The sequence below is a fragment of the Bos indicus genome, chromosome 3, assembly GCF_029378745.1.
Source record: "Bos indicus isolate NIAB-ARS_2022 breed Sahiwal x Tharparkar chromosome 3, NIAB-ARS_B.indTharparkar_mat_pri_1.0, whole genome shotgun sequence".
In the NCBI taxonomy this organism is placed as follows: domain Eukaryota; kingdom Metazoa; phylum Chordata; class Mammalia; order Artiodactyla; family Bovidae; genus Bos; species Bos indicus.
In genome coordinates, this window is record NC_091762.1 from 112359337 (window position 1) to 112385782 (window position 26446).

Consider the following 26446-nt stretch of genomic DNA (forward strand, 5'->3'; position numbering starts at 1 on the left):
ACCAGAGGGGAGGGGAGAGAGTTGCACACTCCAGCCTGAGCCAGTGTGAAGCTGAAGGTGTGAACCAGCATGGGGGGGAGGCGGTAAGGGTGATACTCTCCCCACCACCACCCAGACAACTGCGTGTTAACAGGATCTTGACACTGTTACACAACAGAGGGTCTCAAGGCAAGGATTTTAAACCTGACCATGGACAGGACAGTGGCCTCTGGAGTCTTCCTCTCTCTGTGCTCAAGCGCAGGCACACCTTGTCCCTTTCTCCCTGCATCCCTGTTTCTATCTCCTTCTTTCATTCATGTGCCAGGCTCTCTGCCAGGCCCTGGGAATACAGGGAAAAGCAGGTCCCAGGCCAGCAAGGGAGACACAGGCAGAAACAGACAACTGTCTGGGGCCATAGGCAAGCCAGAGCAAATGAAATGTGAAGGAGGTGATGATTCACACTGCAAAACAATCATTTGCTTTGCAGAAAGGCTCCCCTATAAAGTTCTTCTGAATATCTAATCTGCCAGTCAGATGGAACTTAGAGGATCCGCTCAAGCAGTGCTGGAAAAAATACTTATACTTTGAAACTCCAGCAGGCTGCCCCACTGAGACTCCCTCAGGCACCACGTAGGGGAGGGAGGCTGTGCGTTTGGAGTTGTGTGTGCATATTTTTACATATGTCATATTGTGGTAGACTTGATCATGGCCTATCAGCAATGACTGCTACAGCTGCAACACCCAGATGTTTTATTTGTCCATGGTGGATGCTACAGCCCAAACAAAGCAGCTGGGGCTCTAGGATGGAGATAAGAGAGATCAGAAAGATGAGAGTCTTGGGGTCTTGTTGGTGAATCTGCTTCATGCTGGCCCCAGGCTCAGCCCCTGCCCCCTTGCAGTCCCCAGATAAAAGTGACCCTTGAGAAAAGAGGTAGTTGTGTCCATGAGAAAATGCTGCTGGTGCCACTGCCTCCAAACATTTGGCTCTGGGCTGCAGGAGGGGCTGCTCCATCCGGAATATGGAAGGAAGCTCCAGCCCAGAACATGGATAATGTCCTGCCACCTTTTGAGCTACCTGTGAAGCCGGACAGGCTTCCTTTGAGCTCATCCTCCCACCCACACCTTACTCCCTGTTCCAGCCTTGTTCAGCCCTGCATCTCTCAGTTGGGTTGGCACAACCCATCCCAACATCATCACGAGGGTAGTGATGCTGAAAGAAAGGGTCCAGTCTCATGAGCAGGCTCACTGCAGAAGGACCCTTCCCCTGCCCTGCCTTAGTGGGCTCGTGTCAAGCCATGGGGCCCAAGAGATGTTTCATGGGTCTTTTGGAGCAACAGATGAAGGTCAGTCTCCCATTTGTGGCCCTGACCCTATCTTCTCTTACCTCTTCTAAGGTCTTGCTTAGTCAGATCTTTCCTAAGAAGCTTTGCAGCAAGTCACCTCTTCATTTTGACTCATGCTCCCTTGATTTAGACCCTTCAACGTCGTTTGCCAGGAAAGCAATAAGCTCCTGTAATTCATTTGATCTTCTATCTTCCCATGTATTCATCCAACAAACACTTGTTAAATTATCTGTAAGGTGCCAAGGGCTTCCCAGGTGGCACTAGTGGGAAAGAACCCACCTGACAATGCAGGAGACACTGATTCAATCCCTGGTTTGGGAAGATCCCCTGGAAAAAGAAATGGCAACCCACTCCAGGATTCTTGCCTAGAAAATTCCATGTAGCCTGGCGGGCTACAGTCCATGGGGTCACAAAAAGAGTCAGACATGACTGACCACCTGAGCACATAATGTGCCAAACACCATGCTGGGCACTTGATGTACAAACACAAGTAATACAAGATCCCTACTGCCGGAGAGTGTATAGTCTTGTAAAGGAGATTGTTGTTGTTCGGTTGCTAGGTTGTATCTGTGACCCCACAGACTGCAGCACAGTAGGCTTCCCTGTCTTTCACCGTCTCCTGAAGTTTGCTCAAACTCATGTCTATTGAGTTGGTGATGCCATCCAAACTTCTCATCCTCTCTCACCCTCTTCTCCTCCTGCCCTCAATCTTTCCCAGCATCAGGGTCTTTTCCAGGGAATGGGCTCTTCTCATCAGGTGGCCAAAGTGATGTCTTTGTTTTTTAATATGCTATCTAGGTGTGCCTTAGCTTTCCAAGGAGTAGCCATCTTTTCATTTTGTGGCTGCAGTCACCATCTGCAGTGATTTGGGGGCCCAAGAAAATAATATCTGTCACTGTTTCCACTTTTTCTCCATCTATTGCTATAAACTGATGGGACCTGATGCCATGATCTTAGTTTCTTGAATGTCAAGTTTTAAGCCAGCTTTTGCACTCTCCTCTTTCACCTTTATCAAGAGGCTCTTTAGTTTCTCTTTGCTTTCTGCCATTAGAGTGGTATCATCTGCATATCTGAGGTTGCTGTTATTTATCCCGGCAGTCTTGATTCCAGCTTGTGACTCATCCAGCCTGTCACTTCATATGATGTACTCAAACAAGTTAAATAAGCAGGGTGACAATATATAGGGTATGATAAGATCCTGATCATGTTATAATGGAGACACCAGAGAGGACAATGTCAGCTCCATGTGGGGCAGGGAGAGTCTCATGCAGAAGATGCTGTCAGGCTGTGAGTCCAAGGAGAGGCCTGAAGAGGCCCAGAGTGCCTGGGCTTGTGGAGTTCATCATAATTGACTGGACCAAGAGGTGCCAGGAGAGGGCCAGAAAAGGCCAAAGGGAGCCCTCTGGGGGCTTAATGGGCTCCCCTAAGCAGTATGGACTTCACCCTGGGGAGGAGGGTTTAACCTAAGCAAGGGTGTGGCCAGTCTGTATTTTACAAGGACCCTTCTGGTGGCACTGCTGGGGGCTGGGGACTCTGTTCCCCCGGAGATGGTAAGGGACTGAGCCACCACTCTTAACAATGGGGGCGGGGGGTCAGGTGTGAAAAGAATCACAGAGGTTCAGGCCCAGGGGCTCAGAGGTGGGTTAGATGATGGGGAGGAAGAAGACCAGGAGGATCACCAGCTTCTGACCCAGAGGGCTGCTCTGATGGCAAGTATGGACCTCTTCACTGGTCCCCCGCCTCCAGGTCCACCCCTCTGTGCTCCTGCACACTGCTCCCAGCATGTCCTCTCTAATGGGCAAGTGTGTAAAAGTGATGACTCTACTCACGGGCATAAGCACTGCAGTTCTTCTCCTAACACAGGAAATAGGCAACAGCCGAGTGTGCAGCGCCCTTCCATGTAGAATGCTCGCCCAGCTCCTCAGCCCCGTCTCCCCACCGCGCCCCATCCCATATGCTGTCCCGCAAGCTGCCATGCTGTTTCGCAGCCCCAGGAGGTTTGCAGTGCTCTTCCCTGTCAGCAGTGTCCTCTTCCTGGGCCTCTCCATTCCACTCTTCCCACCTGCCCCACCTCTCCCGACCCTGCACACGAGGAAACTGGTCACCTCCACCTCTGTGCTACCACTTGCCATGAACGTGGCTCGGTCGGTGCCCTAGGCATACACTGCGGCCATCTCCTCCTCTAGACCACAAGTTCTCTGGGAGGAAGAATGCAATGTCTTGTCAATGACCAGTTCTTGTCAATGACCAGGACTGAGTTCCTACACATCCTCCAGGAAGCGTCAAGGAGTTTGCTCATAGAGTGGGCCATCAGCCCAACCCCCAGGGACCTTTTTTAAATAACTTTAATGAGATAGACTTCACATACCATACAGTTGGCCCATTTAGTTGCCTTTTAGTATATTCATGGGGTTGTACAGCCATCACCACAATCTAATTCCTGAATATCTTGTCTCCCCAGAAGAAACCCTAACCCATTAACAATCCCTCCCTGCTGCCTGCTCTTCTTCAGGCCTTGGCAACCACAAACGTACTCTCTGTCTCCGTAAATTTTTCTGTTCCAGATATTTTATATAAATAGAAACACACAGTATGTGGCCTTTTGTGCCTGCCTTCTTTAACTTAGCTAATATTTTCAACATTCCGTTCATCCATGATGTATTGTGTGGCAGTACCTCTTTATTTTTTATGAACACATAATATTCTGTTTTATGGATATACCTTATTTGTTAATCCATTCATCAGTTGATGGACATTTGGGTTTTTTCCCTTTTGGGAGGGGGTGGATTTTATGAATGATGATCCTATGGTCATTTGTGTACAAATTCTCATTTGAACTTACATTTTCATTTATCTTGGGTGTATATGCAACAGCAGAACTGCTGGGGTCATTAGGTAGCTTTGGGGCTTTCCTGGTGGCTCAGATTGTAAAGAATCTGCCTGTACTGCAGGAGACCCAGGTTCAATCCCTGAGTCGGGAAGATACCCTGTGGAAGGAAATGGCAACCCACTCCAATATTTTTGCTGGAGAATTCCATGGGCAGAAGAGCCTGGCGGGCTACAGTCCATGGGGTCACAAAGAGTCAGACATGCCTGAGCAACTAACACTTTCACTTTCCCCTGGGTAGTTATGTTTAACATTTTGAGCAGGTATACAGGAAACTGTTTTCCAAAGCAGCTGTAATGTTTTGTGCTCCCACCAGCTGGAAACTGGAAGCCGAGGGTTCCAGTGTCTCCATATCCTCACCTACACATTAGTCAGTCTGTCTTTTTGGTTACAGCCTCCTAGAGACTGTGAGGTGGGGCCTCATTGTGGTTTTGATTTGCATTTCCCCAATGACTGTGATGTTACACACCTTCTCATGTGCTCAGAGGCCATTTGTATACTTTCTGTGCAGAAATGTCTGTTCAAAGGCTTTGCCCATTTTTTAACCAAGCAGTTTGTCTCTTCATTGTTGACTTGTAGGGGCTTTTGTAGATCCCAGATACAAGTCTCATCCAGGGCCTTCCTCTATGCTGTGCTCAGCCAGCTGGGATGAACAAGAGGGACCCTGCACACAGGCAGGAGGAGCCAGGGGGGTGCCCCTGTGCACGCAGGTCGCCCCCTGAAACTCACCCTTCTGGGATTTCTTTCAGCCGAGTGTGGAGGGACAGTGAGAGGAGAGGTGTCGGGGCAGGTGCTGTCCCCTGGGTATCCAGCTCCCTACGAGCACAACCTCAACTGCGTCTGGACCATCGAGGCTGATGCCGGCTGCACCATTGGGTAAGTGTCAGAGCCGGCAAACTGACCACTGCCAGCTGTTCAGGGGATTCGCCACCAGCGTCCTTACCAGTCCGCCAGCCAGTGGCTGGCCCTGCCCACCTCACCTGAAGGCCCTGGTGATCAACAGTCATCGCTATGACCCCAGGCTCAGGCCAGAGCCCGTGGGAAACCTGAAAAGGCCAGCCTGAGCATCACAGGGCTGCAATCCAAGTTCACACGAGGCACTGGCCGTGGTGACACTGCGACCACACAGTAGCTGAGGGCACAGGCTTGAATCCCAGCTCTGCCCTTTACCGTTTGCAGGACGTTGGGTAAGTCTCTCCTCCTTTCCTTCTGGGGTATATGGGCTATAATACTGGCTTCTGGGATAGAAAACCTAAATTAGCCATTGTAGGCCATGTACTCAGCACAGTGCTTGGAACATAGTAAATATTTAACCATGGTTCTATGATGGTAGTAAGAGTCTGCCCACTACTCCAGTATCACCCCACATCGCTTCCCTTTCTCAATCTGAGTTTTCACATCTGTAAAATGGCGACAAAAATGCTTGTGCTCTAGGACTGTGGAGGGAATAGTTACAAAAGCCCAGCGTGCTGTGCAGCACTTTGTACATATTCCCTCAAATATAGCATCCTTTCCACATCCATGCCTAGTAGGAACTGCGTATTGGAGTCCCAAAGAGGAGATGCGTGTGTACATGGTGAGAGGTGGTGGAAGGAGGGGGCAGGGGATTGAACAGCAGGACGGGAGGCCAGAGTCTGGAAATGGTCCCATCCTGGAAATGGTGACACTGGAGTAAGTCGTGTTGGGTGGAGAGGAGGTGGTCCCATGGCCAAGGAGGAAGGTTGGCAGGACAGAAGGGCCTACTAGGCAGAAGAGGTGACTGGACAGTGGGTGGACTCAAGGAGCTGGGCACGGGTCCACATGGCAAAGCATCACCCAGGACTTGGGTGGAGGGGTGGGCTGCAGAGGGGGATGAAGCTGGTGGAGCGGGCTGCACGTGGCCACGTGTGGAGGTCCGTGGGTGCTGTGATCCGTGGTCCCATTCTGGCAGCTTGTGGAAGAGGGGACAGATGGGGGCTGGGAGCCCAGTGAGGAGGAGGCTGGCTCTCTCCAAAGTGTCACTGGGGCGGGGAGGCCTGAACCCCACCAGTGGCAATGGGGGAGAAGAAGGGACAAGTTCAGGGGACCTTCATTAAGGAGTTGCACCAGCCAGTCTCACTCTCCTCAAGAAATATGGAAACAGGTTCTTCTGTTTCCTCACTTTTTGTTGTGTAGCATACAATATGTAAAATAGAAAAGTCGAAAGAACAGTATGCTGAGCACCTCCATACCTGTCACCTGGATTCAGCTGCTGTGAATATTCCACCACATTTGCTCTTTTTTCTTTCCTTTCCATCCTCATTTTTGCTTTTGCTGAATCACACGAAGGTAATTGTAGACATCCTGATACTTCTTAAGTACTGGGGCTTGCATCTCCTCCATGATACCATAACCTGAGCATCCCCAGGACATGCAGCGTTAGTTCCCAGGTATTAAGGTTTAGGAGGAGGCTGGAAGGAGAGCGGAGAGATCGCGGAGTGTCTGGCAAAGAGAGCGCCAGAAATCAGTGATGGGCTTTCTGGGCAGACGTGAGAACTGTTGTCACTCAAAGGAATGGCCGGCGTGAGCTGGGCTGAGGGGAAGACCAGAGGATCCTCTCCTAGCTCTCCAAAAGACAGAATCCAGATAAACAGGAAATAATCTCTCCAAAGACAGCAGGAACTCAGAGGGGGCCTGCTGAGGGGGTGTGTGAGGACACCAAGGTGGGGAATGGCCGGGAAAGGATGAACATGACCTCAGTCCCCATTGGAAAGGCTCCTTGGTGCTTCACAGCCTCAAAGGAGAAGAGAAGAGAAGGGCTTCCCAGCTGCACTGAGAGCAGCTGAAAGATGGGGACGGAGCAATGGTCCCCTTTTCCCTTCCTCCTGCGGTCCCTCTGCCCAGCCTTCCATCCCAGCCAGGCGTCTGCAGCATCCACCACACCTGTCCCCACACCTGGTCTCAGTCCCTCGCCTCCTCTCTCCTTCCCTGACCCCCACACCCCGCCACCCCTCCCTGGAACCACCAGCAGCCAAGTTAAGGGAATTCACAGCCAGACCACCTTTAGATGGTCACAAACAGCCCCTTTGGTGTTTGTGCCATATTCAGAGGAAGACTTCCTTATTATCTTTTAGGGGAGCTGTGCTGGGTGTTCATTGTGGCATGTGGATGTCTCTTGCTTTTGGTGCATGGGCTTTGGAGTGTGCAGGCTCAGTAGCTGTGGTGCACGGGCTTAGTTGTGGTGTGTGGAATCTTAGTTCGACCAGGGATTGAATGCTGTCCCCTGCACTGGAAGGTGAATTCTTAACCACTGGACCACCAGGGAAGTCCCAAGGCTTCATTATTATTTTTTAAGTGAAAATATCTTTATAGAGTTTTTTAAATTTTATTTTATTTTTAAACTTTACAATATTGTATTAGTTTTGCCAAATTTTTATATATAAAAAAGAGATACTTTATTTTTTAAGATTTTTTTTATCTGGGCCACTCTGTAAAGTCTTTATTGAGTTTATTACATTATTTCTGTTTTATGTCTTGGTTTTCTGGCCATGAGGCTTGTGGGGTCTTAGCTCAACACCCTGGGATTGAACCTGAACCCCCTGCATTGGAAGGCAAAGTCTTAAGCACTGGACAGCCAGGGAAGTCCCAAAATACTCATTTTTAAAAATTATAAAGAAGTTTATAGAGTAGAAATCAAAAGTCCCCATCATCTTACTCCGTTCTCTGTATGCCCTTCATAAGAGAGCCATTGAGATCCACTTGTTTGACTTCCTCTTTTAGGTATTTTGTGTACAGGGAGCAAAGGCAATAATTGTGCTTGCTAAAACAAGATCACCTCTTCAAGTGGCTCAGTAGCTTGCTTTTTGTTTTACCATTTACCCACATATCATCATCTTATTATGTCAGTATATATAGATCGACCCCATCCTGGTTGATGGTTACAGGGAATTCTATTGTCTGTACAACCATAATTTATTTAACTACTTTCCTATTGATAAAGTGGATATTTTCACGTTTTCACTCCAGTAAACACCCTTACACATGAATCTTTGGACAGTTGTCCAATTAGTTCCTTAGGGTAGATTCTCAGAAGGCAAATGTTTATGCATGACCTCACATTTCCCTCCAGCTATTACAGTAATGCACACGTCTTCCGGAAGCCTGCTTCCCCGCTCTGCGTCACTTGCTGCTGTCGATCCTGACAGTGTTTGCCTGTGTGATGGACAAAATGGTACTTACTTGTTTTTGCTGCTTCAAGTTCTTTGTGTATTTTTCTTTGAGGAAGTTTTTTTTTTTCCATATAGACTATTCATCTGGGTTTGTGTCTAGTCTATAATTTTAGTTTAGGTTTCTTTTTAACCTGAGTATTTAAGAATGTTTCAAAGTTATGAAGTAACACATTTTGTATGGTTTTGTAAATCAATTCCACTTTTACTACATTGTGCCCTCGTTACTTTTGGATTTTTTTCTTAATTGTGTTCTGTGTATATTTGAAGAAAGGGAAAAGAAAGAAATCCTTTAAAAGAAAGGATTTTATACATTTCTCTTACATCCTATGCATTATGCTTTCTTTCAAATAAAATATGCAATGCTTTTTTTAATTGTTTTCTTTTTATTTGTAACTCTTCCTGTTGTTAGCTGATTTAATTGGCTCTGTTTCTCCTCTAGCGATTTGATAGATCTATATCCCATTTTCATTCTGCCAGTGATCTTGTGTTTCCATTAATTCTGTTTTCAACAGTATTTATTCTGTTATTCCTGCCTCTTTATTTTGGAAATCTTGTTTTTGTTTCCATCTTTATTTCAAGAAAACTGCACTTTCTGTTTTCAGATTGCTCTTGACAGCCCACTTTTGTTTTTATCAGTGTATTGTCATCTTGCATCTCTCTGAGAACATTATTTATGTTTTGTTTTACAACGGCTCCTGTTTTTCCTACATCAGCTGCATTCTGCAGTTGGGCCATCTGGGCTGATCATTCAGCTGCGTTCCTTGGAAGAGCTGATTATTTTTATGTCCCAGTTGTCCTCCCAGTTGTCTTGCATTCGGTATCAAGTTGCAGCGGAAAGCCAGACTCGGCCACCGCACTACCTACCGCTCTCTACTCGCGCTGTAGCTTGTGAAGGTGTTCAGGTAGGCACCCTGTGCTTCAGTTCTCTTATCTGTAACTTGGCAATTAAAATAGCACCTACCACCTAAGGCTCCTCTGGGAATGAAGTGAGCTAATGTGTCTGAACACTTAGAATAGTGCCTGGGCTGAAACTCCCAAATGTGGAGAATCCCCCTCCGTGGGCTGGTAGGGGGTTGTTCTTTTGACCCAGGTGGCATCCCAGAGCACAACAGGTGGTATGTCACCGCTGAGAGTCGCAGATGGCAGGTGCCATGCTATTGGTGGGGGTAGGTGTCATGCAGGTTTTCCCTTGGGTGTGCCAGCTGGGAGGGGATGCGGCCAGCCCATGAGACTGTCCCTGGGGCTCAGACAGAGGCCTGGAGGTGCCTCTCCTTATCCTGCCCCTGCCTCGACCAAGCGCTGGAAGTGACTGGAGGAATCTGTGGTCGCCTTACCCCAGCAAGCTGGGTGAAGAGAGTCCCTTTCTGGGAGTGCCCAGGAGGAACTACACCCTGTAGGTGGCTGCAGGGATTCATGGTCAGGCTGACCCAAGCAGGAAAGTGGGCCCTTCCTGGATGTGCACAAGAGTGGGCTGGTGGTGGTCATACCCGGCCCTTGAACACAGGATGGGGGAGGCATTTGGCAAAGTGTTTCTCCCTGAGAGCCAAGAACGGGATAGGCTGGCTGATGCACTCTGTCCAGGCCTGGCAGCTAACAGCAGGAGAACAGACCTGTGAGCTGCGACCTTCATGTCACCCCTGAGTGTGTCATCAGTGCCTAGAAGGTGGAAATTTCAGCCCACGTGTGTGGGACCTCTTCTCAGATTGCAATGCTGGGTTCCAGTTTTCCTTTTTATAATCAGTGGACCAGCTCAGATGACAACTGGATAGGGAGGCAAAGCCTTTTTGCTCCTGATCCTCCCCTCTACTTAATGTGTCTCCAGTCTCTACAGCACACCAGGTTCTGGATCAGTTATGATTGCCACTGTTTTATAGATGGGATCACTGAGGCCCAGGAGTGACGAATGTCTCACAGTAACCCAGTGATATAGGTTTCAAGCCCATTCTGTCTGGCCCTGGTCTACCATTCTGACCCTAGATTAGTTCATTTAGCACACCGGGACATTAAGTACCTTCTCTGTGCCACAGACTGTGTGCCATGCAGTGGGAAACACAAAGACCAGACAACAGCCAATCCTTGTCTGCCGGGGGTTCACATTCTAGTGGGAAATCAGGCAAATAAGCAGGTGCCTCCAAGACAAGGCAGGTGCTGTAGTTAACTGCAAGTCAAGTTCAGTAACGGAGAAAAGAAAGACAAGCAGAGCTTGCCTGGACATGGAGAGGCAAACATTCCAATGGAGGGGAGGGGGAGTGAAGGCGTGAACCTAGGGAAAAGTATAGGGGATGTCCACAAAGGAGGAAAGAGCACTCGACTGATGTGGATGGATGTGGGGAGATAAAGTTGTGCGGGTAAAGAGGGCTCTCTGCAGGACCCTGAATGCCAAGACGAGAACTCTGAATGGCTTTCTCAGTATAATGAGGAGCCACTGGAATATTTCGAAGACGGTAACAACATTCAGTTCATTTAGAAACTTGGAACATTTACTCAGTGCTGGGCATCCTGCCAGGTGCTGAGGGTATAAATATAAATAAGAAACAGTCTTTTCCCTTGAAGGTCTCGATCTTACAGATAGAAAATTTCTCTGTTAAGAATGGAAATAGAAAAACTGACTAAAGCTGGCTTCAGCAGATGGGGGTTCACTTTTCTCCTGGAAAAAGCATCTGATGGTCCCATCCAGCTCTAGTGCAGTTGCTCAGGACGCCATTGCTTTTCTTCTTGCCCTTGCATCCGTAGGCGATCATTCTCATGGTGACCTAGTCAGCCGCTGCGGCTCCAGCCATTGTGTCTGTTGTTGTTCAGTCGTTCAGTCGTATCCGACTCTTTGCGACCCCATGGACTACAGCATGCCAGGCTTCCCTGTCCTTCACTGTCTCCCAGTTTGCTCAGGTTCATGTCCATCAATGATGCAATTGTGTCTGCATTCTAGTCTAAAAGAAAAGGGAAGAGGAAAGGGAGCGACCTTTCTTCTGTGTGCGTGCGTGCGTGCGCATGCGTGCTCAGTCGTATCTGACTCTGCGACCCCCTGGACTGTATGTAGCCCACGAGGTTCCTTTGTCCATGGAATTCTCCAGGCAAGAATACTGGAGTGGGTTGCCCTATCCCAGGGGATTTTCCCCACCCAGGAGTCAAACCCTCCTCTGCGGCGTCCCCTGCATCGGCAGGTGGATTCTTTACCTCTGCGCCACCTACAGGCGCCGTCCTACATTCCGTTACTCTGAACGTCCCATGCCTGCTCAGGGCAAGTGAAAAATCTATTTCATTTTGCTTTTACAGTTTTAATAGTAAAGACAGATGAGAGGTTTGGAAATGGAATACATGTAAGCCTACCTATAGTGCCTACTTAGATTCTTGTATAATGAAATAAGTGCTAAAGTAGGGAGAAGGTACAAACACAATAGAAAGCCTTTACAAGGTCAGTCCATAATTCCAGGTGGCAGCTTGGGCCAAGGTGTTACAGGGAGGAGGTGCTGTTCTAGCCACACATTACAGAACAGTAGTAGTTCACCATGCAGCGTGGAGGTAAAGTGCTTCCAGGCGTGTAAAAGAGAGGAAGGGGTGGGTGTGCACTGCTGCTTCTGAAAGAGCTCATCGTCTGGTGGTCATGATAGTCTCTCCACTTCAGGAGGTTCAGTGGCAGCAACGTGGAGGATGCATTAGCTGGAGAACCAAGGAGGAATCGAGTGTAACTATCCGAGGGGTCCTGGTTACACTCAGAAGAACTGAGTATAGGTTGAGGCTGAGAGGTCTGTGTGGCTGGCTCTAAGAAGGGAAGGCACGCAGGGATAAGACACAGTCCTTTGCTGGTATGCTTTCCGTAAAGAGATCTGGGGCACTTGGAGGATGGAGGAACTCCTTGTTCCTGGAAGCTCTGATTTCTGCTCTTAATGCCCATTTAGTCATAAAGTTCATATTTGGCTAATAGTCCTAGTTTGTTGATTTTTAACTATGGATGGGCTTCTTAATGATTAATGCCAGGGCAACCTGGAAAGTCTGTTCTTGGCTGCTGGTTATGAAGCAGTAGGATTATTGAGAGAGGGGGCCATGGTTTTGATTACCCGTTACTGCTGCCCAGTGGAGCTTGTCTTCCTGGGAGGGTGCTGGACTAGACAAAACATCTGGCTGTGCCTGAAGCCCAGATGCCCCCGCTGCAGTTTCGTATCAATCAGAGAGCAGCAATCCCCCACTGTGGTCAGCATGGCTTCCCTTTACCCAACAAGCGGGCAGCTGGCCCTGAGGAGGCGGAGGCATGAGAAGTCAAGCTTCTGTTCACAGCTTTTGCCCGGAATCGTGGCTGCAGGTTTAGCAGCTTCCAGAAGGTTTATTTTCATGCGGTGACAGTAAGTCAGACCTTAAACAGAGAAGGTCCATGTACTCACACTGCAAGAACTGACCTCCTGAAGGAACTGAACAGATAAGCACAGACACAATGGGGTATTGCTGTGTCAGATTTATGGTTTCAGCAAACCACGGAATAATCAAAAGGAGCTCCAAAGTGTTTGAAGGAGAGGATGTAGGTAACCTGGTAGGTATAAATGCAGCTTTCAGAATGGTGGTGCTCTCTGGCAATTTAGCTTCTTATAGGTTACCTCTGGAAAAAGAAACACAAACTACTTCAAATTATCCAAAGATGATAATCCAGCTGAGCTTCACTGAATAGTTGAATTGGCCAGAATACATCAATTTAACTGCCAGTTTACAAGCCCAGAAATGAATTCCAGCATCTCTTAGGAAGAGAATAAACAGTCCAACCAAAGAAATGCAAACCTGGTTGGTGTGCCACGTTGGACCAGTATAAATCTCTCCCTTTCAAAAAATAAACAAATAAGCAAAAATTAAATTAAATTAAAAACTTGTGATGCCATTTAAAACATACCATTCTTTTAAAAAGAGAGCCATCTTCCACTGAAAAGATTTTACCGTAGGAGGCAGAAGAAATTTTAAATGGGTATATAGATAATGCTCTATTTGGCAGGGGTGGGGGGGCAGGGCTGAGGGGGGTGCTGTGCTGAGTCTCCCTTGCTGTGTGCACTTTTCTGTAATTGTAGCAAGCAGGGGCTTCCTTCGAGTTTTGGTCCATGGGCTTCTCATTGCAGTGGCCTCTCTTATTGCAGAGCACAGGCTCTAGGCACATGGGCTCGGCAGTCGTGGCTCCCAGGCTCTAAAGCACAGGCTCAGTTGTTGTAGTGCGTGGGCTTAGTTGCTCCACGGCATGTGGGATCTTCCCCGATCAGGGATTGAACCCACATCTTCTGAACTGGCAGGTGGATTCTTTACCACTGAGCCACCAGGAAAGTCCTAGATAATATTCTTGTTTAAGCATCAGAAATAGGGACGAGAAGTAGCAGAAAATGAATGGCAAAATGGAGGAGGAAAGCTCCTGAGCTGCAAAGACAGTGACAAAAGACAAGTGAAGAATGAAAAGAAACTAAATACACAATAAAAATTAAAATTTGTAATCACAGTATTTGTCTTATAAGAAATAGAGGCATTGAAATAGGAGACAAGCTGGAGAATCTCTCTGAAACTGCAGAGAAAATGGGTGAAGGTGGGGAAGTAATGAAAGAGAAGTTGCTGAATGTGGAAGACAAAGCACCAGTCCAGGCAGCATAGATGAAGAATAATCAACAAATGGATCTGTTAACAAAAAGGTGCAATAAAACACAGCACGATAGCAAACTCCTCTTATCCTTGGTGAATCAAAAGGACTCACTGAGTTCCAGGCAAAATGAATAAGATACAACTTGATGAAAAATGAAACAGTTCCATTTAAAAAAAAAAAAAAAAGCTACAAGCATTTGACAAAACACAGCCACACAGGTATGCAATCAGCCCTCATTCGATAAAGCAGCCATTTACAACAAACAGTCAAAACTATTCCAGCCCTCTCGAAGTTTCTTCTCTGTAGCATCAAAGGCCAAAGCCTTTGAAGAATCACTGATTCAGCCAGGATATAATATGACCAAGAGCGACAGAAAATTGCCCACCCTAGTTGTTGAAAGACTTGTAAAGACAAGGCAGCAGACCGCCAAAGTTCAGTTCAGTTCAGTCGCTCAGTCATGTCTGACTCTTTGCGACCCCATGAATCGCAGCACGCCAGGCCTCCCTGTCTATCACCAACCCCCGGAGTTCACTCAGACTCACGTCCATCGAGTCAGTGATGCTATCCAGCCATTTCATTCTCTGTCGTCCCCTTCTCCTACTGCCCCCAATCCCTCCCAGCATCAGAGTCTTTTCCAATGAGTCAACTCTTCGCATGAGGTGGCCAAAGTACTGGAGTTTCAGCTTCAGCATCATTCCTTCCAAAGAAATCCCAGGGCTGATCTCCTTCAGAATGGATTAGTTGGATCTCCTTGCAGTCCAAGGGACTCTCAAGAGTCTTCTCCAACACCACAGTTCAAAAGCATCAATTCTTCAGCGCTCAGCTTTCTTCACAGTCCAACTCTCACATCCATACATGACCACTGGAAAAACCATAGCCTTGACTAGACGGACCTTTGTTGGCAAAGTAATGTCTCTGCTTTTCAATATGCTGTCTAGGTTGATCATAACTTTTCTTCCAAGGAGTAAGCGTCTTTTAATTTCATGGCTGCAGTCACTATCTGCAGTGATTTTGGAGCCCAGAAAAATAAAGTCTGAAACTGTTTCCACTGTTTCCCCATCTATTTGCCATGAAGTGATGGGACCGGATGCCATGATCTTCATTTTCTGAATGTTGAGCTTTAAGCCAACTTTTTCACTCTCCTCTTTCACCTTCATCAAGAGACTTTTGAGTTCCTCTTCACTTTCTGCCATAAGGGTGGTGTCATCTGCATATCCGAGGTTATTGATATTTCTCCCAGCAATCTTGATTCCAGCTTGTGTTTCTTCCAGTCCAGCGTTTCTCATGATGTACTCTGCATATAAGCTAAATAAACAGGGTGACAATATACAGCCTTGATGTACTCCTTTTCCTATTTGGAACCAGTCTGTTGTTCCATGTCCAATTCTAACTGTTGCTTTCTGACCTGCATACAGATTTCTCAAGAGGCAGGTCAGGTGGTCTGGTATTCCTATCTCTTTCAGAATTTTCCAGTTTATTGTGATCCACACAGTCAAAGGCTTTGGCATAGTCAATAAAGCAGAAATAGATGTTTTTCTGGAACTCTCTTGCTTTTTCGATGATCCAGCGGATGTTGGCAATTTGATCTCTGGTTCCTCTGCCTTTTCTAAAACCAGCTTGAACATCTGGAAGTTCATGGTTCACGTATTGCTGAAGCCTGGCTTGGAGAATTTTGAGCATTACTTTACTAGCGTGTGAGATGAGTGCAATTGTGCAGTAGTTTGAGCATTCTTTGGCATTGCCTTTCTTTGGGATTGGAATGAAAACTGACCTTTTCCAGTCCTGTGGCCACTGCTGAGTTTTCCAAATTTGCTGGCATATTGAGTGCAGCACTTTCACAGCATCATCTTTCAGGATTTGAAATAGCTCCACTGGAATTCCATCACCTCCACTAGCTTTGTTCGTAGTGATGCTTTCTAAGGCCCACTTGACTTCACATTCCAGGATGTCTGGCTCTAGGTCAGTGATCACACCATTGTGATTATCTGGGTCATGAAGATCTTTTTTGCACAGTTCTTCTGTGTATTCTTGCCACCTCTTCTTAATATCTTCTGCTTCTGTTAGGTCCATACTATTTCTATCCTTTATTGAGCCCATCTTTGCATGAAATGTTCCCTTGATATCTCTAATTTTCTTGAAGAGATCTCTAGTCTTTCCCATTCTGTTGTTTTCCTCTATTTCTTTGCATTGATTGCTGAGAAAGGCTTTCTTATCTTTTCTTGCTATTCTTTGGAACTCTGCATTCAGATGCTTATATCTTTCCTTTTCTCCTTTGCTTTTCACTTCCCTTCTTTTCACAGCTATTTGTAATGCCTCCCCAGACAGCCATTTTGCTTTTTTGCATTTCTTTTCCATGGGGATGGTCTTGATCCCTGTCTCTTGTACAATGTCACGAACCTCATTCCATAGTTCATCAGGCACTCTATCTATAAGATCTAGGCCCTTAAATCTATTTCTCACTTCCACTGTATAATCATAAGGGATTTGATTTAGGTCATACCTGAATGGTCTAGTGGTTTTCCCTAGTTTCTTCAGTTTCAGTCTGAAGGCAATAAGGAGTTCATGATCTGAGCCACAGTCAGATCCTGGTCTTGTTTTTGTTGACAGCATAGAGCTTCTCCATCTTTGGCTGCAAAGAATATAATCAGTCTGATTTCAGTGTTGACCATCTGGTGATGTCCATGTGTAGAGTCTTCTCTTCTGTTGTTGGAAGAGGGTGTTTGTTATGACCAGTGCATTTTCTTGGCAAAACTCTATCAGTCTTTGCCCTGCTTCATTCCGTATTCCAAGGCCAAATTTTCCTGTTACTCCAGGTGTTTCTTGACTTCCTACTTTTGCATTCCAGTCCCCTATAATGAAAAGGACATCTTTTTTGGGTGTTAGTTCTAAAAGGTCTTGTAGGTCTTCATAGAACCATTCAACTTCAGCTTCTTCAGCGTTACTGGTTGAGGCATAGAACTGGATTACTGTGATATTGAACGGTTTGCCTTGGAAATGAACAGAGATCATTCTGTCATTTTTGAGATTGCATCCAACTACTGCATTTTGAACTCTTTTGTTCACCATGATGGTGAACTCTTTTGTTCACCATGATGGCTACTCCATTTCTTCTGAGGGATTCCTGCCTGCAGTAGTAGATACAATGGTCATCTGAGTTAAATTCACCCATTCCAGTCCATTTTAGTTCACTGATTCCTAGAATGTCGATGTTCACTCTTGCCATCTCCTGTTTGACCACTTCCAATTTGCCTTGATTCATGGACCTGACATTCCATGTTCCTATGCAGTATTACTCTTTACAGCATTGGACCTTGCTTCTATCACCAGTCACATCCACAGCTGGGTATTGTTTTTGCTTTGGCTCCATCCCTTCATTCTTTCTGGAGTTATTTCTCCACTGATCTCCAGTAGCATATTGGGCACCTACTGACCTGGAGAGTTCCTCTTTCAGTATCATATCATTTTGCCTTCTCATACTGTTCATGGGGTTCTCAAGGCAAGAATACTGAAGTGGTTTGCCATTCCCTTCTCCAGTGGACCACATTCTGTCAGATCTCTCCACCATGACCCACTTGTCTTGGGTTGCCCCATGGGCATGGCTTAGTTTCATTGAGTTAGACAAGGCTGTGGTCCTAGTGTGATTAGACTGACTAGTTTCTGTGAGTTTCTGTGTGTGTCTGCCCTCTGATGCCCTCTCGCAACACCTACCGCCAAAGTTAACAGGTCCTAAATCCTGGAGCCTGTAAACGTTACCTCACTGGGGAAAAGATCCCTGCAAGATGTAGTTAAATCAAGGGGTTTGAAATGAGGAGATTATCGTGGGTTATCTGGATGGGCCCTAGGTGCAATCATATATATCTTATAAGAAGGGAGCAGAGATTTTATATGCACAGAGGAGAAGGTGGTGTGAAGACAGACAGACACAGAGATTGGAATGATGCAGCCTTGAGCCAAGGAATGCTGACAGCCACCAGAAATTGAAAGAAGCAAAGAGCAGGTTCTCCCCCAGAGACTGGAGGGAGTGCAACCCTGCTGACACCTTGATCTCAGCATGCTCGCATATGTGCTAAGTCCCTTGATCATGACCCCATGGACTGTAGCCCGCCAGGCTCCTCTGTCCATGGGGATTCTCCAGGCAAGAATACTGGAGTGAGTTGCCATGCCTTACTACAGGGGTCTTCCCAACAAAGGAATCGAACCTGTGTCTCGTATCTCCTGCATTGGCAAGTGGGTTCTTTACCACTGTCGATACCTGCTGCTGCTGCTGCTAAGTCGCTTCAGTCATGTCCGACTCTGTGTGACCCCATAGACAGCAGCCCACCAGGCTCTGCTGTCCCTGGGATTCTCCAGGCAAGAACACTGGAGTGGGTTGCCATTTCCTTCTCCATTGCATGAAAGTGAAAAGTGAAAGTGAAGTCGCTCAGTCGCGACCGACTTGTAGCAACCCCATGGACTGCAGCCTACCAGGCTCCTCCATCCATGGGATTTTCTAGGCAAGAGTACTGAAGTGGCTTGCCATTGCCACCTGAGAAGCCTTGATTTCGGCATAGTGATACTGATTTCAGACCTCTGGCCTCCAGAACTGTGAAAGAACAAATTCTCATTAAGTCACCACATTTATGGTACTTTGTTTCAGCAGCCACAGGAGAAACTAAAGCAGATGTAATTTTTGGCCTACAGAGATGTGTAGAGATAAACTATACTAAGAATTGAAGACAATGAAAGACGATATTTAATTTGAGTCTCTAGTCCCTGCTTATATTATTAGTGGTTTGATAGTTGGAGGAAATCAGAAAGGAAAGGAAAGTCTTTTTAGCTTTTTTGTCTTACATAAAGGAGAATGAAATATTGTATTATTTTTCTTCAATTTGATAATTAGAGAAAATGCCAGTTTAGGGATAGTTTTGAAAATGTTTAAAGATGCCTAAAGTAGAATTAAAAACAAAATGTATATTTTGCAAATCACTGAAGGAAGTGTGAAAAGCAAGACATGTTACCAAGAAAAAAGGAAATAGCAAGAAAACATAATAAACAAAAAGCATAAAATAGAATGATGAAAATAAAGCTATATTAGTCAGCAGTAATAGTTAGCTGATGTAACAAATAACCCCCAAATCTCAGTGTTGGACTGAGCTCCACCAGTCTTCTGTCCATGGAATTCTCCAGGAAAAAATACTGGAGTGGGTTACCATGCCCTTCTCCAGGGGATCTTCCAGACCTGAGGATCAAACCCAGATCTCCCACATTGCAAGCAGATTCTTAACATCTGAGTAACCGCGGAAGCCCAATAATTAGTTGATGTAACAAACAACCCCCAAATCTCAGTGTTTTAACACAATTAAGGTTCATTTTTCACTCACTTCACAATCCCATGCAGGGAGCAGGGCCCTGTGTGGGCAGGGATGCCTCCTCCACAGAGTAATTCAAGGCTCTAGGATCCTTCCATGTGAGAGGCTCACCATCCTCCAGTGCACCCTCATATCTGGCTGACGGAGCAAGGGAAGAAAAAGCATTAGAGAGTGGAACAAATTTGTTTAAGAGTCAGCTCTTCCTCCATTTCCCATTAACCAGAACACATTTCCCAGCTCACCTAATTATCAGAGAGGCTGTGCCCAGGAGGGAGAAGAAGCACGAGTTGATGGACACAGAACACCGTCACTGCTGGAAGAACAAGCATATCGGTTCTGATAATGAGTCTGAATTCCCTTTTGTCTGACCACTGCGCGGTGTGAGGTAGGAGAGATGGGAAGAGAAGAGGTGGTCCCTGGAGAGGCCAAGGCTGCAGGAGCTCAGGCATGGGAGGAGAGAGTGGGGAACGATCGAAGGATCAGCCTAGAAGCAAGGTCTGGTGGGAGAGCAGGGTGTAAGATTGAGATGCTGAGCTATGAGTCTGCAAAAGGAGTGGGCAAACTGATGTGGGCATCCCAGAGGCAGGCCCCGAGGGGAGGGTACCCAGGAAAAGGAAGCCGCTACAGTTACGCGTGGAGCATTTGCTGACCAGCCAGTGGGCAGGGAGGGAACTGTAAGGAGCCATGAGCTGGTCCCACGAGTTAAACTTCCATCTTGTAAGAAAAAGATTCTCAAGGTATGTAAAGGAGAAAGATGCCGCTAAACAGAAGAAACATAAAATATGTAAAATTTGAGGCAAAGGAATAGCCTGAAAACACACGTAAATAAAGAAGTAGCTATACAGTATGGGGAGCCCAGACAGGTGCTGCCTACATATAGGGCTTTCCTAGTAGCTCAGTGGCAAAGTATCTGTCTGCTAATGTAGGAGACACACACACACACACACACACACACATAGACAGAATTAAATGCGATAAAATGCTTAGTCTACAGTTATGCCAACAGTCATGGATCTTTATGCACCAAATAACCTAACAAGATGGAGAAGGAAATGACAACCCACTCCAGTATTCTTGCCTGGAAAACCCCATAGACAGAGGAGCCTGGTGGGCTACAGTCCATGGGGTCGAAAGAGTGAGACACTTCTGAGCGACTAATACTTTCACTTAACCTAACAAGAAAACATAAAGCAATATCTGTCAGAAAAACAGGAAGAAATTGACAATCACAGAAGACTTTAATGCATCTATCTTAGTGGAGTCAAATAAATAAATAGAACTAAACTGGAATTTGTTTTAGGTGATTTTACCATTTTTTGATTTTATGCTATATATCAGACAGTGCTAGGTACTTTATGATAATGTTACTGCCATTTTACAGAGGAGTAAAGTGAGGCTCTGCCAGGTCACTCAATTAACTATCAAGTACTAGTATTAAATGTCTGAACCCAAGTCTTTGACTCTGTAGCCACTTTGTTAGAGCCTCTTGAGAAAGCAGGGCTTCGTTTCATGGAAAACATTTCTTCCAAGAAGGACAAAGACACTCCAGCCCTCAAAGAATCCCTGATGACTCCAGGACAGGTTCTGGTTAATGGTGGGCAGTCGGGGAGCTTTCATTTACAGGGTGATGATGACGAGAGAACAAGTGGTCCAAGGTTACTTGGCAAGGAAGAGTGAGACACGGCAGCAGCCTAAGTGCTGCGTTTGGGGCAGCCCTGACCTCCCAGAATGCCAGTCACTGCAGCTCCTTCAGTGACCTAAACCCTGTTCTTTCACTTCAGAAAATAACAAAAGAAGAATCTTTGTGTCTGCTGAAGACCAGCTGGCAGCAGGAAAGGAGGGCCTCCGATTTTGCTCTAGACACCAACGTGTGCTTTGAGCTTTGGTCCGTCTTCTCAGCGTTTGCTCTTTGGATGGCACGATGCTTTAATTATTATTGTCTGCTATTATCATCATGGTTTAATTGTTGGTTTGCAGTGCCGTAGCTCAGAGGGGGGCATTTTGTAAAACAAGTATTATTTTCTTTTTGTAATTTCCAATGTCACTGAGGATAATTTAAGCTGCATTCTCATTTGAGGACAGGGGTGATTTCTGACCCCCTTCCCCCTGCAGCAGCTGTTCTTTCTCATGCTGTTTTCCCCTGATAATCCATTGTTACGACTGTTCTTGGTACAGCACCCACTGGTGATGACTTGAAAGCACCCAAAACCCTTTTTGTATTCTGGGGCTAGTCGGAAGGCAAGTGAAATCAACATAAAGATGCTATGATTTTTTTTAAGTCTTTTCTCGTTTATGCATCTTTCTAATATGTGATGGATACAAATGATGGACGTGGGAAGCACCCAAGAAATGCCCACTGTTTCAAGTTTCCTTCAGAAACTGAAAGCTGAAGATCAGACTCGAGTTTGCCTACAGACAGCATCTGAGGAGTGTAGCCTCCTACAATGACAATTCGATGCCCTCCTAGCTTTTGAGATGAAAGTTCTGGCAGGGGTTGAAGCTGAGTGTCATGAACCTTACCCACAAAGCCCAGGGGGAGTCTTAGTGGCAGACTGGTGCGCAGAGGTAAGGGAGTGAGGGTCAGGTGGGGACCCCCTCACCTGGGGACCTGCTGTCAGAACCCTGTGGTGGAAAGTGGGACTCTGTAGAAAGAAACCCCAGAACGGGATTGGTCCTGCAGTCCTGGTACCCTGGAGTTAAAAAGAGTGTCAGCCAATCAGAAATGAAGATTGAGCCCCAAAGAGAAAGCAAGCAGTTTCCAGGCAGCCCCCAGGGGAATGGGGAAAAGACCCGCGGGGTCAGTGAGCTGAGCTGTTGTACTTGTCGGCTATCAAGATGGCCCAGGCTGCATACCCAAAGGCCCTCCTTTGTGGGAAAGGGGCTCCCAGCTCCCTACCCCCAGCCCTACCCCAGCACCATGGAAACTCCTCTCTCCAGGACCCCAGGGGCCATGCCCACCTTGCCTTCTTTCATGGCTCAGACAGCATTGTCCTGCCCTGAGACTGTCTCCTCTCCTGACTCCCCGGGATGCACCTTTTTCTGGTTTACCTTCTACCTCCTCCACTCCTCATTCTGGGTCACCTTCATGGGTTTCTCTTCCTCTGTTCATCCTTAACACCCTGCATCTCCAGGACTCCCTTCCTGTGTGCTGCTCACACTGCCTACTCATTGGGTGGGTTTGTCCTAACCCATAGCTTCAGGTCTCACCCACCTGCATGCATGCTCTTGTCTTCCTGTTGAACTTGTAGTGTCCCGGCCGTGCCCATCTCCCCATCCCATCCATGTCCTTGAGCAGCCTCTCTTCTCTGCCTGACCATCCCCTTTCCTTCTTGACAACGCCTTCATCTGTTCACGTCCTGTTCATCTTTCAAGACTCAGCCTAGTTGTTCCCGCCTGCAGGGGCCTTGCCTCACCCCTCGGCCTGAGGTAGGGGCCTTCTCTTTGCCAATCTATACCACAGTGCTTATCACACCACACTTAGGGGCAGAAACAAGCCATGTTCTTGTCTGTATCACCAGTCCTCGGCATGTATATGCACCCAGTACCTGCTATCTGTTGATTGGATGTGTGAATATCAGTCAGGAGACTTGTAGAGCTGTACTTGGAGAGTGAGAGACCATGGCCGCAGCATCTATGTGTCTCCTGGTTTTAAACAAAGTCGACTCTGGCCCAGGGTCCATGCAGCTTGGTCCTGTCTCTTTGGTGGTGATAGGATGCCAAAGACATAGCTGTGAGATTCCGGGGGCTGGATGTAAGTGGTAAAGGGAGATGTCAGAACCTGTAGTGAAATAAGAAGTATCTTCTTTAGCATATCGGATTGAAGCTGCCGCTCGTCAAGTGATACACACAGCAAGGACTGTGGGTGAGTTTGGCTGAACTGTGGGTGTCCCTGAACGCTGATGAGCCATTCATTCATTCATTCATTCATCAGTTCAACCAAACCAGAAGCTTAGTGTAGATTAGGCCTGGTCCTGGGTACTAAGGATGCAGATGTGAAGGAGACACAAACACAACCTTTAAGGAACTCAGCAAGACAGGTGAGTAAGACAGGCTGGCTCTGACACACAGGAGCACATAGAGGGAGCATCTCACCAGACTGGGGCTCCGGGGAGGATATGGAGAAGCCAGTGGAAAAGCTCCCTAGCTGGAGGTGGGGTATCTACCAAGACATGGTAGTCAGATGGTGTATTAGTTCACTAGGGCCACTGTAACAAACTAAACGACAACAGAAATTTATTTTCAAACACTTCTAGAGCCTAGAGGTCCAAAACCAAGGAGTGCACCGGGCCACGCTGCCTCTGACAGCTCTAGAAAAGGATCTGTGTCATTTCCCAGCTCCTGGTAGTGAGCTGCCAGCAATCCTTGGCCTTCCTTGGCATGTGGACACATCTCTCTGCCTCCATCTTCACATGGTATTCATCCCTGCGTCTCCTCGACGCCTCTGTTTTCAGATCTCCCTCTCCTTTCTCTTAGAAAGGCATCAGGCACTGGACTCGGGTCCCAGCCTACTCCAGATCTTAACTTGATGACATTTACAAAGACTCTATTTCCAAATAAGGTTACATTAACAGGGACGGGGGATTAGGATTTGAACAGGTCTTTTGGTGGGAGACCATGCAAGCCACTACAGGTGGTGTGAGGGCACATGCAGGTGTTGGAAACATCTGGGCAGAAGGAAGTCCCCAGAGCCAGAAAGGAAAAGAAATGGGTGAAGACTGAGAGGAAGAAGAGGAGGCAGTTATCCCCTAGGAAGCCTGCCGATACTCTATAGGCAAAGGCGAATGACTGGCCAGATATGCAGTTCAGAAAAATCAGCCAGCCCTGGGGGAAAAGGGGGACTGAAAGGGTAGCAAAGAGTCTGGGTGCAGGAAGGCCAATTACTAGCTTGTCTGTGTCTGCCTGTGTAACACCGTTCTCTCTCTCTCTCCCAGTCATCTTCCTGTCTCACTCTCCCTGTGCTTTGCTTTTCTTTCTCCAAAACTGCTTCAAAGACATCTCCTCCTTGAAGTTTTCCTTGCCTCTCTCAATTAGGAGAAGACAACGAAAGGCCTTTGGTGCCAGACAGACGTGGCTTGAATACCACCTCTGACCCTATGAGCTGTTTGACGCACCCCTGGCCCCCAGCAAGTCATCCCAGTTAACCCCTGGGGACTCTAGTTCCCGCCTCAGCAAGACGGCAAAAAATAGGCTCCAGCATACAGGCTTGTCACGAGCACGTCAGACAATATGCACAAAGTACTTGGCATGTAGATTTCCAGCACAGGATCAGTTCTCTTCTTCCTCTGGTTATTTCGATGGCACTTCATTTATCCCATGCACTTAGCACCTCCTGCACGTATTATTATGTTTTGTGTGTCTCTTTCAATAAACAGCGGCAGCCTCCAGGGCAAAGACACAGCCTTCCACGTTTGGCAGCTCTCGGCCCAGAGCATGACGTGCATGCCCCTCCCTCTTCCGTGCTGGGCGTTGTGTCTGAGGCCCAAAGAAACGAGTGCACAAACAGGCAAGGCGTCAAGATGAAGGATCACCTTCCCACAGCTCGGTGGGCATGGGATCCCCAGACGATTTTCAGTATGGAAGAAGCCAGGAGACTGGATGGTCACCTGCAGGCGGGCTGCTTAGGCAAACCCAAATGTCTGCTTGGGTCCAGAAGTACCCTTATCAATGACAGCCTCTAATTAGCATTTTATTAGACTTGGGTTTCTATGGGATGAAAAATGTCTTCAATAAGAGTCTTAATACACATGGTTGGCTTGGCAAAGCCCCTGACTAGCTTCAAGGATGTATCATGAAAGAGGTCACCAGCACCCGGAGTAGCCCCTGAGCTAATTTCCCTGCCTCCGATGTTGCCCTTACCAGGCTGTTCTTATTTGGCCACAGGAGTGATCTTCAAATGAGAATGGGACCTTGGAAGGCCTCAGCTTAAAATCCTTCCAGGACATTCCTTCATCAATTGAATAAAATCTAGCATTTTCTCCGACCCACAGGCCCCAGCAGACCTGGCCTCTGCCTGCCTCTCCTGGGCCAGGGACAGCCTCGATGGCCTTTCTGCTGCTCTGAGGCTCCAAGCTGCTTCCCTTTCGGAGCCTTTGCCCACACTGCCCTTTATCCACTGAAAGCATCCTCCCACCTCTTGCCCTGTCCAGCTCGTCATGTGGCTGCCTCCCTTTGAGCCTTTCCTCTTCCTTAAATGTCACTTCCTTGGAGAGGTCTTCCTGGCCAGCCTGTCTAACCCGATGACTCTAACTCGGTGCTCTGTTGTTTCCTCCATTTCATGTGCCATCAGCCGTTCTGATGGGGTTGTGTGTGTGTGCGGGAGGATTGCCCATTTCCAGAGACAACTGGAAGAGGGCACCCTGTCTGTCCTCTTCTCCTTTATCTTCCAGCACCCGGCATCCAGGGGGTGTTTACATAAACAATGGCAGCAAGAGGTCTGGAACTTCAGTTTCTCTCCTCTCTGTTGCCAAGCAGCGTGGCTTCTGCTTGCAGAGGACCTCAGGGTCCTCCTCCGCCTCGAGTCTCCCCTTCTCACCTCTGTTGACCTCATCAATGCCAAGCCTTTGACTTTGTCTGATTATCAGACCAGTGAAGCTGAATGCAATGAACCAGTGCTTTTAATTCCAGGTCTTGCATATCAGCCCCTTAACCTTATGTCTGGTTCACATGTAAACTATTGATCACCGACGGGGTCAGGCTGGCTCTCGGCACAGCCTCTTCCTTCTGAAGGGGTAGGCGGTGTTGTCGGGGGAAAGAGAGGAAGTGCCAAGGTCTGACCTGGACTGTAATTATAGAATGTGGTTCTGGCTTGCTCTCTGACCAGCTCTTGACCTTGAGTGAGTTACTTAATTTCTCGGAACCTCAGTATTCTCATTTTTAAAGAGGATGTGATGCTACCTACAAAGTAAAGATACCCATGAGGACTAGATGGGATCAGCTGAAACTGCCTTGTACACGGTGGTTGTTGTATAAATATGTTTTCTTTCATTTCTGCTTAGTCTCCATAGTCTCCGTTTTCACACATCTCATCAATCTGGCCCCCCTGAGGCTTCATTTATTGATTCTTCAATTTACTCACTCATTCATTCCATTATTCACCCTCAGGG

General features: G+C 47.2%; 1 protein-coding gene across 1 annotated transcript in view; it reads left to right on the forward strand.

Moving 5' to 3' along the window:
- Positions 1-26446, forward strand: part of CSMD2 (CUB and Sushi multiple domains 2) — a 689054-nt gene that overhangs the window by 494873 nt on the left and 167735 nt on the right. Inside the window, exon 25 of the mRNA XM_070786891.1 lies at positions 4959-5085. Within this exon, the coding sequence (XP_070642992.1) occupies positions 4959-5085 (127 nt within the window). The remainder of the gene's footprint in view (positions 1-4958; positions 5086-26446) is intronic.